Here is a 15,151-nt window from a genome sequence, read left to right as displayed (position 1 = left end):
TTCCCCACATCCCTATTGAAACGAAACAAACGAAAAAGCCTATCAGTATCTTAACTGGAATTATATTTTAATATGTCAGGTAACTGAGTGAGTGAGAACTGATGACAAAATGTATTTTAAATTTTAAGAGATGGTGACTCATTTGCTGTGGTTTGCTTCATATTTGGCAGCTAGTGAATTTGCAAAGCAGATTACATATTAGTTATTTAAAATGAGAGGAAGCAAAATTGTTTTCAAGGCTGGCATAGAGCAATCAAATTTTGTGCCTAATATACTTTCAGAACTCTCATAATAAGTGTAGTTAATCTGTGGGTGACAATACTGATAAATTAGATTATTTTGTTTTTAATAATGTGCAGTTAAGGAAGCCTTGAATCAGGGCCTGTAAACATGTCTTAGGCACTGCACACAAGCATGTACACAGGTGAGCACAGAGGTAGGGGAAGTAATTAGACAGACTTGCAGCAATTGACATAGTAATTTATATGTTAACTCATAGTTAATAAAAATGTATTATGTCATTTCATTAATTTCCAATAGTATTAGTATTAAAAGTTTAGAAACAAAAGAAGGTAAAACACAGGGCTGATCTTTCATCCAAGAAAGCTTGAGAAGTACTTCCTTAGAGTAAGCTGGGCTGTAAGGAACAGAAAACCTTGCCTTGAATGGACTTAAGCTCCCTTTCTCCCCCAAACCTCAGTTTGCTCCTGCGCTGCTGGTGCTGCTGCTAAGTCGCTTCAGTCGTGTCCAACTCTGTGCAACCCCGTAGACAGCAGCCCGCCAGGCTTCTCTGTCCCTGGGGTTTTGCAACAAGAATACTGGAGTGGGCTCCTGCCCTATGGCCACTTTCCTCTTCCTCTGATTTTTAAATTTATTTCATTAGTTAGTTAAATTATATCTGTCTGCCAAATTTGCCAGATTGCTTCTGAGAAAGGCTGTATCAATGTACTTTCCTAGCAGTAGTGCTGTTTCTTAGCAGTCTCAGTAGCCAAAATCTTGCAGTCTTAAATTTTAAAAATATTGGCTAATTTAAGTCTTACTCCAATTTACATTTTCAGTTTTTTAATACAACTATGCATTTTTCCATGTCTTCATTGACTCTTTTTCTCTACATTTGTCACCTATTTTATCCTGTATTCATTTATTGATTAGAGTCTTGGTGTTTTAATTAATCTCTTTGCTTGTTTGTATGTATATGGGCTTCCCAGGTGGCTCATTGGTAAAGACTCTGCCCTTGCCAAGCAGAAGATGTGGGTTCAGACCCTGGATCTGAAAGGTTCCATGGAGAAGGAAATGGCAACTTACTCCAGTATTCTTGCCTGGGAAATCCCATGAACAGAGGGGCCTGGTGGGCTACAGTCCATGGGGTCACAAAAGAATGGACACAACTTAGCCAGTAAACAACAACAAATGTACATATATAGTAACTCTTTGTGCACTAATTCATACTTCTCTCACATTTGGCTTACTGCCTTTCATCTTAGGTTTTCATTAAAAAAAATCCCCTATTATTTATTCCATTATGTTTAAATTTAGATAGTCTTCTCAACCAAAGATTTACTGAATATTTATGATATTTTAAGAGTTTTTTTAGGGAGTGAATTTCAGCATTGTTTCTATGCTAGATCCTCAAATCCCTCTGAAACTTTGCTGTATGCATGGAATAAGGATCTACACTATTTTTTTTTTTCCTCTTCAGATGGCTATCTAAGTATTCACAAGTGTTTTTTAAGTAATTGCATTCTTTCCTGATTTATCTTTCCACCTTTACCATATAAGTTCAGATTTGGGGCTCCCCACCCCCATTGATCTTTATACCAGATGTTCTACATATTGTAGACTTTTAATATCTGATAATTTCAGCCCTCTGTCGCCAGTATTCTTTTTCAAAATGTTTCTAGTTATTTCTACTTGTTATTTTCCCAGATCAGTATTTGAATTATTTATAGTAGTAGTCTGGTTTATATTTGAGAACTAAGATGAAGTTACATTGTTTTTGATTCTGAGAAATAATGATTTATATATGTGGAAAGTGATACTTACCTTAATTTGAAATATATTATGTCCCTCCAGCACAGTATGTTTCTGCTTTACTCAATTCATGTATCATTCATTACATATTTAACTGTCTTTTGACAATAGGTCCTATTGTCCATACAAAGAACACTTAAATATTTTTTTATTGATTTGATATTTTAAAACACATACATTTATAAGATTAATAAACACATGTTATATTTGTGTAATATATTGTAATTTCTTTTTTTGACATAATGAAGCTCACGCTTACTGCAATTTAGTCAAGTTTTGCCATCTGCAATTTAAAATTAGATTATTTTATTTTTAGCACACCCCCATTTCCTTGTCTCAGTCATTTTTACTTTAGTTATAGTTCTGTTTTTAGAGAAAAAAGAAGTTTTATGTTTATTTTTTAATCAAAGCAATTCTTTAATGTCTCGGATTAGCACCAGGAGCCGTGGAGAGGTGACTTCACTAATGTTCTCAGTATTTCCTGTTGAGTACACTAACTTTGATAAAAGCTGTATAGTCGTTTAAATTTATAGGAGTGATTGTATGCTATAGAAATGTGGTAGATTAAATATAGGAGCATTTCTCATTGTATATGGTATTCAGTATTGTCAACTAATACTATTAATGAAAATAATTATTCAAAACCATTGAAACAAAGGATTTCCATGTGTATATCCATCATGACATCAATATATTGATACTTTCCCTGCAGCCAAAAATTTGAAGGTGTCACAATTTTTTAACACTCCTTGAGCGTATTATTTAGCCTCTATTAATGTAAAGGACTTTCTGATGATTTCTGTTTAAACTCTTCATCTGATTCATAAATTCTGTCTGCTAGATCACGATAAATAATCATGTAGCCTTTGCTTAAAATTGAAGTCTCTCACTCTCCCTCCATTTTTTGTTTTTTAGGCAGCTTTGGTTGTTAAAAAGTGTTTTTATTGAATTGAAATCTGCTCTCTTTTACCCTAAGAATTCTTTTTCTGCTCTGTGTCTAAGCACAAAGTCTACTCCTTCTTCCCTTTAATGAACCTTAATATATCAGAAATCAGAAGACAGCTGTATATATTGTCACTGAGTAATAGGTGCTCACTCATCGTCAGTGTGGGAAAAGAGGCTATTATGTGTCTCTTGACATGATAGCAGATAGCATTTCTTATGTCTTTTCTGAGTTCCCCAAACACCCAGTTTGTATGAACTAGAACTTCCATTCTTCAAACCATCTTATTTTCATTTAGTTCTTAGTCATTTAAAAACATACTAACTTGGCTACATTCACAGATTTTTTTCTTGATACTTGGAAGTAATTGCCTGATAAGTACATTTCTTCTTAACGTCACAAACAAGAGTCCTTATCAGCTGTTTCACTTCCCTGTAGCCCTTTAGTAATACCTGTCAGTTTTCTACACTGCATCACACTGTTTTGGTGCACTTGAGTTTTTCTTTCTTAAATGTTCTTAGTCATCGTAGTGTCACTACCTTAGTCGTGTCTGACTCTTTGCAACACCGTGGACTGTAGCCCACCAGGCTCCTCTGTCCATGGAATTCTCCAGGCAAGAATGCTGGAGTGGGCTGCCAAGGCTTTCTCCAGGGGATCTTCCCTACCTGGGGCTTGAACCTGGTCTCCTGCATTGCAGACAGATTCTTTACCATCTGAGCTACAGGGAAGCCCTAAATGTTCTTAAATAACATTTTACATGAATCTTGAAAAGACTACAGTTGATGATAAGATAGGACTCTTGTCATCATTCTGCAATTTTCAAATGTGTCTTAGGCAGTGGCTACTTAGTAACTGTTGACTAATATGTGTGATTGGGTGAGGTGACTAATTACCTGTGGAACTCCAAATAAATTTCACAATCTTTCTGTGCATCAGATTCTTCTTATATAAAACCTAAAGTTAGGTAGAATAATTTTAAAAGTACCTTCCAGCTTATATTTATTCCTTAAAGCTCATTTATAGACATCTGAATATCCTGCTAATGACGTGGGAGTATTCCAATGTATTTATTAAGGAAAAGAGACTTCTTAACACTTTTGTGAAGAGGAGACATTTTTGAATGCTACAGAGAGAATACAGTTTATAAATAGAGTTTCCACAGTTTCCCAAGTCTTTTCTTCAGGCTTCTTGCCTGCTAAGTTTGAAGAGAATGTGATCTTATGACCCATACCATTGGGCATTAGTCTTTTCTATAAAAAAATTTTATGGAAATTGAACAAATACATCATAATGAAATCTCACTTAAGTGAAAAGCACTTTTCTAAAATGGATAGAGAAAAGTATGTTTGGTACTTAGTTAAAAATAAAAGTATGTTTGATGATACTTAGTTAAAAGTAAAAATGACCAAGTTTAGAATTTCTTATATGTAAGTCATTATTTGGAAAACTGAGTAACTGTTTACTGGAATAAGGCAAATGGTGCTAAGAACAACTTGAAATCATGTTTTGTTGGAGTTTATTAAGGATCTTGTACACGTGTTACTTGCTTGCATGCATTTCTCTTGTGATTTACTAAAAAGGGAAACATATGCTTGAATAATATGTTCCCATGCTGAGTGACTTAATTATTTCTCATGATGGGTTCCATCTGAAAAGAAAATGTTTCACAAATTGGCAGTAGAATGAATTTATATTGTCAGCTGGTACCCGCTGCTAGCCTGTGTCACCAAATGCTTCCCTTCTGTACACCGTATCCTGAGATGTGCCATCACTTTGTAAAGAGCTACTACACCAGGCTGGAAAGATGCCCCTAGAGAAAAGTTAGGAACGGTCTACCCAGTTAACATGAGCTGCAAATCCCAGCCCAAGAATCTGTGTGACGATGGTATCCTCACATCTCCCTTATTTTGTATTAACCATGTTATTACCCGAAGACTAGAGTTGTGTGGTAGAGCGCTGTTGCTACTACCTGTATGTGGCTATTGAGTACGTGAAATGTGCCTGATCCGAATTGGGATGTGCTGTCTGTATAAAAGAAATACCAAGTTTCAAAGAGTAAATATCTAAGTTTATATTGGTTAAATGTTGAAATATATTTTATATACAGGTGATAGAAAATATTATGGAAATGAATTTTACTTTTTTTTGGTTACACTTTTTAAAATGTGCTGTTAGAAAATTTAGAATTCCGTCAGTGGCTTAAATCTCTTGGACAATACTGACTTAGTGGGTTTTATTACCTATAGATCAGAATAACTGTAACTGTTGTAGACGCTGGGCTTCCCAGGTGGCACTAGGGGTAGAGAACCCGCCTGTCAATGTAGAACAGATAAGAGATGGGGGTTTGATCCTTGGGTTGGGAAGATCCCCTGGAGGACGGCATGGCCACCCACTCCAGTATTCTTGCCTGGAGAATCTCATGGACAGAGGAACCTCGTGGGCTACGGTCCATGGTGTCGCAGAATTGGACATGACTGAAGTGACTTAGCACACATGCATTGTAGGCTCAACACTTAAGCAGGATTTAATTTTATGTGCAGTATTCCTCCTTTTAAAAACTTTTGCATGCTATCTTTTATATGCATCCTGAGTTATTTCTACTTCAGAGCTGTGTTTGTTTCCTGTGCTTGGATTAGCAAACACCTATTCCCACTTCTGGACCCACTGATGTTAATGGATACACACTTTAAGGTATTCTGAAACCTCAGACTATTCTGTGGAACTATTCTTGCTTTATTCCACATTGACTTCTTCCTTATTTGAGTTTATTATGCCTCTACAAAGTATATCACAGAGCTGACAATTCAATTCTGAAAATAACTTCTAATGGTGTCAATGTGTTTTTTTAGATTAGAAAACATTTTGGTGATGGGAGGCAAAGAATACAATCTTCTGTTTGGTCACAAGTGATCATCTTCCATGCACAGCTGACTATCAGTGGGTAGTTGGTTAATATATTCCCTCATGAGCTGTCTCGTCATTGTTTCAGCTTTCTGGTGCCCTGATAGCTGTTACTAATATCACCAAACATGGACACATGACTTAAGATTGTGCTTTTTTGATTAAGCCAATTTTTAAAGTGGTATTTTAGGGAAATCCAAGTTATGACACCAGTAGACAGCATAAAGGAAACTCAAGATTGTACCTTTTGTAATCAACAATGTATTTTATCTGTAGTGTCTTTTTACTTTTTAAATAAAAATGGCCTTTGAATGTTCAGGATGATGCCCGCCAACTCTTTGTGCTTGCTGGCGCTGCAGAGGAAGGTTTTATGACTGCAGAACTTGCTGGAGTTATAAAGAGACTGTGGAAAGACAGTGGTGTACAAGCCTGCTTCAACAGATCCCGAGAGTACCAGCTTAATGATTCTGCAGCATAGTAAGTAATCATAACTTCATGATCATGAATAGTTACTTGCAAGTCAAATATACTTCCAAGTCAGTTTTAATGCAGAATTGGCTGACACATTCTTGTACAACTCAAGGTATTCAGGATGACAATATTTGAATACTTTTTCTGTCTGTGTGTGTGTGTGTTTGCAGGTAGCAAGGCTCATATTCCTTTTGTGTTCAAAAATTGTCTCATGGGACTCATGCTTATGCAACTCTAATCATGCAGCATGGAACTGTTTCCAGTATACTTCCAAGAAAGTATTTGGGATTTCCCAAAGCTTACTGTTAACTTGGGTGGACCTCTAGTTTGGACCAGCCAAAGGGGAGGGTAACTAATGTGAGTGCTCCTCATTTACTAACGTGCCTGAGAAGTCACTTGTCCAGTGACAGGCATCTTGAGTCACAGGCACCCTGTTTGAAGGGGTGTACGATGATAACATCAAGATATTCTTACTGATGAAAATAAAGGATCTGTAAACTTGACAGTTGTCAAGTATATATGCTGTGTTGCATTAGACATTGTTTATATTAATAGATATCGAACTGCAGTTTTTAGAAGAATAATTTGTCCCAGTTTTCTAGGTGGTGGCCTCAGAAAGTCTATAAAGTAAGTTTTGATAAAACCTAGTCAGGGAGTTTTCTGTTTGGTAATCTGCATAGGGAAAAAAATATCAAGAATTTATTTCCATTATTTGGCACACATACTCAGCAATGTCAGAGATGATACTCTGAGTAGAAACAAGTGCCTTACGCTTATTTTATTTTCCAAAGTTAGTTTTCTTGACAGAGCTCTTGGCTCTCAGGGATACAAGTGAGGATTAAATAGAAACTGCCAAGTATTAGAAGGTCTAGGTAAACACGTATACTTTGCCACAGTGAAAAACAAATGGGTGTGGCTGCTGAGAACCTAATTATAGAATTGTCATGTGTTGCACGTCAGTGTACTCGGCATTACGTTAATGATTTAGTGTGAATGAAGAAGTAATACAAGATATTGTATAACCTGTCATAATTTTTATAACGCTATATTTTTTAACATGTATTTTTAGTGTTTTACAAGTATATAAGCCATATGTATTATTACAAGGGTATAACATCTTATTGACATGTAGCTTCATCTTTCCATCTGGTGTCCTTACTTTTTACAAGGAAATATTCTTTGACTCAGTGGGTAGGCCTTTGTCTTCGTGTTGTGTACTCATGATCTGAGAGTTTGTTGTTTTTTTTTTTTCCCTAGCACTTACAGATTTACATGTATTTTGAGGTAATATTATTTATACTTAACATTGAGGACTATTTGATTTTCTTTTTTAAATCTCTGCCACTAAACTGTAAACTCAGTAAGGTCTGTTTTTGTCCAGTATTCTATCTCCATTACCTGATACATGGTCATCACACAATATGCCCTTATATTAATAAACCAAACTCCAGAAGCTAGAGGAAAAAATTAGAAAAAATTTGTCTTATTGCAAAATACAGCTCTTGGTCCACAATACTTGCTTTGGCACCACCAGAACCTGCAGAAAGATCAAAGCGGAAATTACTTATGGTGAGTAAGTTGCTCTGAGCTGAGCCCAGCAAGAGGAGCTATTTGAATAATTAAGGGGTGCTTGTCAGGGACAGTAGATTAAAGTTCATTTCCCCGTATCCTCCTGGATGGACGTCCCACTTCCCACCAAGTATATTTGCCCAGACCCCTTGTCCTGTGCACAGTACTTGGAGTCACTTTGGCTCTCTGTTATTTCATTACTAATAGTTCTGATCTTAAGATGGCAAAAATGGAGCCACTTTTCAAGAATGAAGGAAGTCATGAAACTCATTATTCTCCTTGGTAGTTACAAGGCATCTTGATTTCTGAATTCTTGACTGGAGATAGAAGGTGCTGCCAAGCTGCCCAGTAAGACCATCTAACCATCAATCTATGAAAAATTTGTGATCTTTTAAAACAACCGGAGTTTTTCACAGTGCCCATTTTTCTTTTTTGTCTTGTCGAAATATAAATGTGCATTATTTTTACAGGCTAATAGAACTATAGCAGTTTTATGCTATAAATGTTAATATGAGTAATCAGAACACATCTTAAATAAGAACAGCTCATTATTTCAAAGGGACAGTTAGTAAACTCTTGTCATGGCCTGTTTTAAGTCAGATTTTATTATAGTAAATTGAGCTTTAATATATGTGGAACTAAAAACATAAAATAGTAGGAGATTATCAACAATGCAGTAATACATTATTTTAAAATACAGATAAACTATCATCTCTGTGTATTCTAGTATCAACATCACATACGTATACTTGTCTATAACATTTTGATTACTAATTCAGCGAATGGCTTTCCAATTCCATCTCCACAAATCATATACTTACTGAGCTCCCTTTGTGGGTAAGACCCCATTCTAAATGGCTAAAGAACACTTTGAGAGGACACATCAATTAAAGTTGCAAAAGTTGGTGCTTCTGTAATGAACCCCGATGTATTTGCTAAATTATCTTGAACTGTGTCGCTCTAGTATTAGAAAACACTGCAGTCATGCTCCCCACATTCAGGTGACCTTAGAATTTATGCATAGCCTACTAGTGGACTTATGTTCTAAGATACAAGATGTGACTGTTCCTACCTCCTTACTATGCTTTTTCTGATGTGAATAACATTCGCTTCATCCATGCACCTTTCAGATTTCTGTTACACTCCTCACCTCACTCTCCAATAAGCCCTCCTCTTAACCACTCAGGTTCACCTTAATCCTTCTGTACCTGCACTATATGTAACAGTATTGATTCTACTGCATAATTGGACACAAAAGAATTGCATAGTATGATACCACTACATTTTTATAACACAACATATTTTGCATTATTGGCAGAGAGAGTTGAATGAGTGGCTGAAACCAGAAATAAAATACGAATGTTGATTCATAGAGCCAGTAAAATGTAGAGTACAGGAGCATGTGTAGTGATTTTCTGTGTATAACTTAAGGCGAGTTGAAAAGGAACAATACTGAATTCAGCCTTTGGCCAGCCAAAAGGAAGGCTTTCTACAATAACTCCTCAACAAAAAAGAAATGTCTAGAAAATAAACACAGTGGTACATCAAAAAAATGTAATAAAGAGTTTTTAGAGACAAATTCGTGGCTTGCAGTGAGTTTGGGTGCTTATGGAATTTTGTGGCTGGAGAAGTATAAACATTTTCATTTCAGAGAGTTGTGTAAGATTCAGATTTAAATTGGTCAAACTACATCATTACACAGAAATGTAAAAACTTGCAGTAATCTGTAGTACTTCATGCATCAAAATGTTTTGCTCTTTGATTTAGATGATCTTTATTGATAATGTTAACTATTAGCATATTGCTTATTTTTCAGCTATTTGAATGATTTGGACAGAATTGCACAACCAAATTATATTCCAACTCAACAAGATGTTCTCAGAACTCGAGTGAAAACCACAGGAATTGTTGAGACCCATTTTACTTTCAAAGATCTTCATTTTAAGTGAGTAGCTTCAAGGCAGATAATATATGAATTCAGATATATAATACAGAATAAAATGTTTAAGGGAAAAGGTATAAAAAAGTTTATAATTTTTTAGAGTTGGAAATTACAAAAAATGTTTTTCAGATCCAAAGGGGGATATTTTTATTTAAGAAAAAGTAACCATTCAGATTTCTTTTGCCTGTATTTTTCACAGTGGCTTAAATAAAAATAGATTTTGGTTTTTATTTTTAAATAGAAACTACTGCTCTAATAATGTATATTTTGGAAAAGTGTTGCCATCTATTTCTAGGTTTTACTGATAGAATATATGCTGATTTATGGAAATGTTTTTAAAAGCTACCTTTTTAAAATTTTTCACCAAGATTTTTACGCACACTTACGTTTCTACTATTTCATGATTAAAAATGTTCATTTAACTTACAGTGTACTATAACTTATTGAGGTCTGAACAGAGAAGCATTGATTGGTAGCCTATAGAATGAAAGGGATCCTGAAGTTCATTTTGTCTTGTTTGCTCATTTTATAATGAACCAATTTCAGGGAACTTCAGTTAAACATTGAAAATTGTTACTTATTGAAAAAAGAAAAATAAAATGTGAGAAAAACTGCTGAATTTTGCTCCAGTTAATTCCAGTGCTCTGAAACAGTATGATAACAAATCAGAATTTCTGAAACTATCTTAAAAAGAGGTTTCTAGTCAGAGATTAAAAACAAATATTTGTCAGCTCACCTCAAAGAAGCTCAGTATTACACATTGTGGGGAGCACAGCTAGATATGCACCTATACCCCTGAGTCTCTCCATAAGTATTTTAAATATAATACATCTGTTACTAGCATTCATCACTACATTATCCCACATTCAGGGATTCATGTAATTGAGTTTTCCAAGAAATTAAAATTTAATTTCAGTTTTTCATGGCAGCTTCCCTCTCAGAAACAAACACTGCCTTGCTTTCTTAAACAGAGATACAGATCATAATGAGTTTATCTGAGCATGTAACTTTTGGTACTATAATATGGTACTGTTTTGTATTTGCTTGTAATTTTTTCCTCCTCTCCCTGCTGGTATTATCTTTTATGTACTGAAATCATTTGCCTTCTTTTAGTTTGCTTACTATTCTGTAGAATATTACATAACCAAACTCAGGAATATTAAAATAGCATTATTTTAAATCATCTGATTTGCCTTACTTGATTACTACTGCTGGATTTATTTAAAAATTATGAAATGATTTTAAATGTAAGGAAATTCAGTGCTTGACTTGTAAGGTTTATTGCGTTTTTTTTTTTTTAAATCCTAGTTCACCTTAAATTCTGATTTAAAAAAAAAATTTTTTTAATCTTGCTTTACGATCATATTTGGTAGCAATCTTAAAGTATGTTCAGATCATCACTTTATTCTAACCATGAAATTTGAGGAAAAAGTACATGGGGTTTAGGTTACCAAATAAGGATTCTGGACTTGCCCTTGCTAGGTAAAGGCAAACGTGTTTAAGATTCTTAGTAGATTGTTCCAATCTTGCCCAGTGTCAGAGGTTTATACATAAAATGGGTTATTATCTGTGAAAGGAAAACATAGAGGCCTCAGCTCTGTAAATGATGGGAAATGGCAAAGGTAAATATTACACGAGTTGTTTGGTGCTTCAGGCAATCTGTGTCAAATTCAGTCACGTTCTTGGATCGATGCACTATAAACATTTACTTCCAGACCATACTCATCACTGCCAGCCTAGATTTCCCGAAGTGGTCATTTCAGCATCAGGTAGGTTGTCTGTTATCATGATCCTTCCAGGAAGTCCACTTTCCTTGCTCTGTTTAGTCTTCTTGGGTGACGTAAAGTTTCACAGGATGTTTTCAGTTACTGTTTTCACTTGCTGACTTAAACATAGGTCTGTCAGGAACCTCAAATAAACTTTGTCTTATTTTGGATTTGAATTGTTAAATTACTATCATTGCTAACATATGGTTCCAAGTATGCTTTTTATATATTTGAGAGTCTCAGAAAAATGAAGACAAAAATGTGCTTAGAACAATTCTACTGGAAACTCCTGAGTGTGTTTTATTATTTTGTGTGTTGTGTGGTATAAATTCATTGTCCAGGTTTTTAACTGCTGATATAAAATTTTAGTTTCACTTGTTTTGTGGTATGGGAATTACCAAATTTAGAATGAGGCAACAAAGCATTATAATTTAGGAATATATACTATCACCTCTGTGACCAGGCATTTATGGACAGTGTCTATGAGGATTATTTTGCTTTAAAGAATCAACAGTCTTATTGGTATTTTGTTATATTTTTGTTGAAAATCGAATTTTCCAATAGAAGGGATACTTTATGATTGTAATGTTTCTGTTCCTTTTCTTTAGTAATGTAAATGTGCAGTTGGTTTTGGGGTGGAAAGTCATTTATGGGGTAGTATTCATGTATAGTCAATTAGCATTGCCCCAGTCTTGGTCACAGTGACAGCAGGTAACAGTCTTGAGAGTAAGTCAGCACAGTTCAGGATCTTCAGTACATTCCCTTCCCTCTTCCCTCCCTCCCCCTGCTCCTCTAAAGAAAGAAATCTAAGAAAGCTCAATTTCACTCCCTGTTTAATACTAGTCAACAGTCTCTTCATATGAAGGAGAACATATTATAATCATTTTTTGTTTTGGGTTAAATAGAAATTCAGAATTTGAAGATAATTTTAATATACATATGAAACAATGAATAATGCTCTGTGTACAGTCTGATCCTTCATTGTATTAGTTCTTAGTCATTTTTGCTCGAGTTAGGCCAGTGATTCTCAAAGTCCAGTCTGCAAATCAGCACCATCAACATCACACATAACGTTTGAGAAGCACTGGCTTAAAGGTTCTTTGTTTATGCTAGGCTTCACTGGTGGCTCAGATGGTAAAGAATCCACCTGCAATGCAGGGAATCCAGGTTTGATCCCTGGGTTGGGAAGATCCTCCGAGGAACGGAATGTCTACCCACTTCAGTATTCTTGCCTGGAGAATCCCATGGACAGAGAAGCCTGACAGGCTATATAGTCCATAGAGTCACTTATGATCAATAATGAATGACCCTCATTCATTCATAAGTTAAATTGAAGAGATTGTTTCTGTATTCATACTACTTATCAACTTAAAGCTCTTTTATATTTAACATTCCCAGAACATAACTGGAAGGTCTGTATCTTTAACATGGTAAAATTAGTCTATTATTGATCCATTTTGAGGTTAATTTTGTATATGATATTAGAGAATGCTCTAATTTCACTCTTTTTACATGTAGCTGTCCAGTTTTCCCAGCACCACTTTCTCCATTGTATTTTCTTGCCTCCCTTGTCTTAGATTAACTGACTGTAGGTGTGTGTTTATTGCTGGGCTTTCTGACCTAGTCCCTTGATCTGTATTTCTGTTCTTGTCCCAGTATCATGCTATCATGGTATTTTGATTACTGAAGCTTTGTAGTATCGTCTGAAGTCAGGGAGTCTGACTCCTCCAGCCTCATTTTTATTTCTCAAGATTACTTTGGCTATTTGGGGTCTTTTTGTGTTTCCATATAAATTTTAGGTTTTTTTAGCTCTAGTTCTGTGAAAAATAGCATTGGTAAAAACTAGTCTATTACTGCTTAAAAGTGTTTTAAAATGCTCTGTAGACACAGTCCATTATTTCATTCAAGAAGTACTTATGCAGTACATTTGTTTGTCCAGTGGAGGCCAAAACAAAGTCTTTGTCTTTACATCATTGTAGGGTTGGGGTACGAGAGGAAATGAAATACATATTTAGTATTGTGGGGGTGGTGACTGCTATGATGAGAAAAGCAAGATGGCATATACTAGCTAGCTCCCTAAAGCTTCTGTAACAAATTACCACAAATTTGGGGCATAAAACAACAGAAATTTATTCTCTGATAGCACTTGAAGTTAGAAATTAGTTTGTTAGCAGGATTATCCTCTTCCTGAAGGCCAAAAAAGAATCTAATTTTCATCAAAATCATTTTTAATATCTGTATTTCTAACCAACCGTATTTCAAGGTATTTTGGACTTTTTCTATCAAATTATTCAAAATTCTTCCAACCTTTCTCTACTACCCACATCCAAAGCCACATCCACAGGAGTATTTGATTTACTGCATTACCCAAATCTGGGTACTAAACATGTGTCACTTAGGGTTCTTGGAGGAAACAACCTGTTCAGTTCAGTTCTGCTCAACTGTTCAACTCTTTGCAACCCCATGAACCGCAGCATGCCAGGCCTCCCTGTCCATCACCAACTCCCAGAGTCCACCCGAAACCATGTCCATCAAGTCGATCATGCAAACCAACCATCTCATCGTCTGTTGTTCCCTTCTCCTCCCACCCTCAATCTTTCCCAGCATGAGGGTCTTTTCCAGTGAGTCAGCTCTTCCCATCAGGTGGCCAAAGGATTGGAGCTTTAGCTTCAACATCAGTCCTTCCAATGAACACCCAGGACTGGTCTCCTTTAGGATGGACTGTTTGGATCTCCTTGCAGTCCAAGGGACTCTCAAGAGTCTTCTCCAACACCACAGTTCAAAAGCATCAATTCTTAGCGGCACTCAGCTTTGTTTATAGTCCAACTCTCACATCCATACATGACTACTGGAAAAACCATAGCCTTGACTAGACGGACCTTTGTTGACAAAGTAATGTCGCTGCTTTTTAATATGTCGTCTAGGTTAGTCATAACATTCCTTCCAAGGAGTAAGTGTCTTTTAATTTCATGGCTGCAGTCACCATCTGCAGTGATTCTGGAGCCCAGAAAAATAAAGTCAGCCACTGTTTCCCCATCTATCTGCCATGAAGTGATGGGACCGAATGCCATGATCTTAGTTTTCTGAATGTTGAGCTTTAAGCCAACTTTTTCACTCTCCTTTTTCACTTTCATCAAGAGGCTCTTTAGTTCCTCTTCACTTTCTGCCATAAGGGTGGTGTCATCTGCACGTCTGAGGTTATTGATATTTCTCCTGGCAATCTTGATTCCAGCTTGTGCTGCCTCCAGCCCAGCATTTCTCATGATGTACTCTGCATATAAGTTAAATAAGCAGGGTGACAATATACAGCCTTGACGTACTCCTTTTCCTATTTGGAACCAGTCTGTTGTTCCATGTTGTTCTAACTGTTGCTTCCTGACCTGCATACAGGTTTCTCAAGAGGCAGGTCAGGTGGTCTGGTATGCCTATCTCTTTCAGAATTTTCCTCAGTTTATTGTGATCCACACAGTCAAAGGCTTTAGCATAGTCAGTAAAGCTGGAAAGGATGTTTTTCTGGAACTCTCTTGC

The 15,151-nt window shown here is 35.9% G+C and overlaps 1 protein-coding gene across 2 annotated transcripts in view; it reads left to right on the top strand.

Annotated features, from left to right (window-relative positions):
- Positions 1-15,151, top strand: part of GNAI1 (G protein subunit alpha i1) — a 105,706-nt gene that overhangs the window by 75,622 nt on the left and 14,933 nt on the right. For both annotated transcript variants that reach the window (XM_070787700.1, XM_019958602.2), the window contains 2 exons: positions 6,195-6,352; positions 9,732-9,860. In XM_070787700.1, coding sequence (XP_070643801.1) covers positions 6,195-6,352; positions 9,732-9,860 — 287 coding nt within the window. The remainder of the gene's footprint in view (positions 1-6,194; positions 6,353-9,731; positions 9,861-15,151) is intronic.

This window comes from Bos indicus, chromosome 4 (genome assembly GCF_029378745.1).
Source record: "Bos indicus isolate NIAB-ARS_2022 breed Sahiwal x Tharparkar chromosome 4, NIAB-ARS_B.indTharparkar_mat_pri_1.0, whole genome shotgun sequence".
Lineage (NCBI taxonomy): Eukaryota > Metazoa > Chordata > Mammalia > Artiodactyla > Bovidae > Bos > Bos indicus.
Note: the sequence above shows the minus strand (reverse complement) of the source record. Positions and strands in the feature narration are given on the sequence as shown.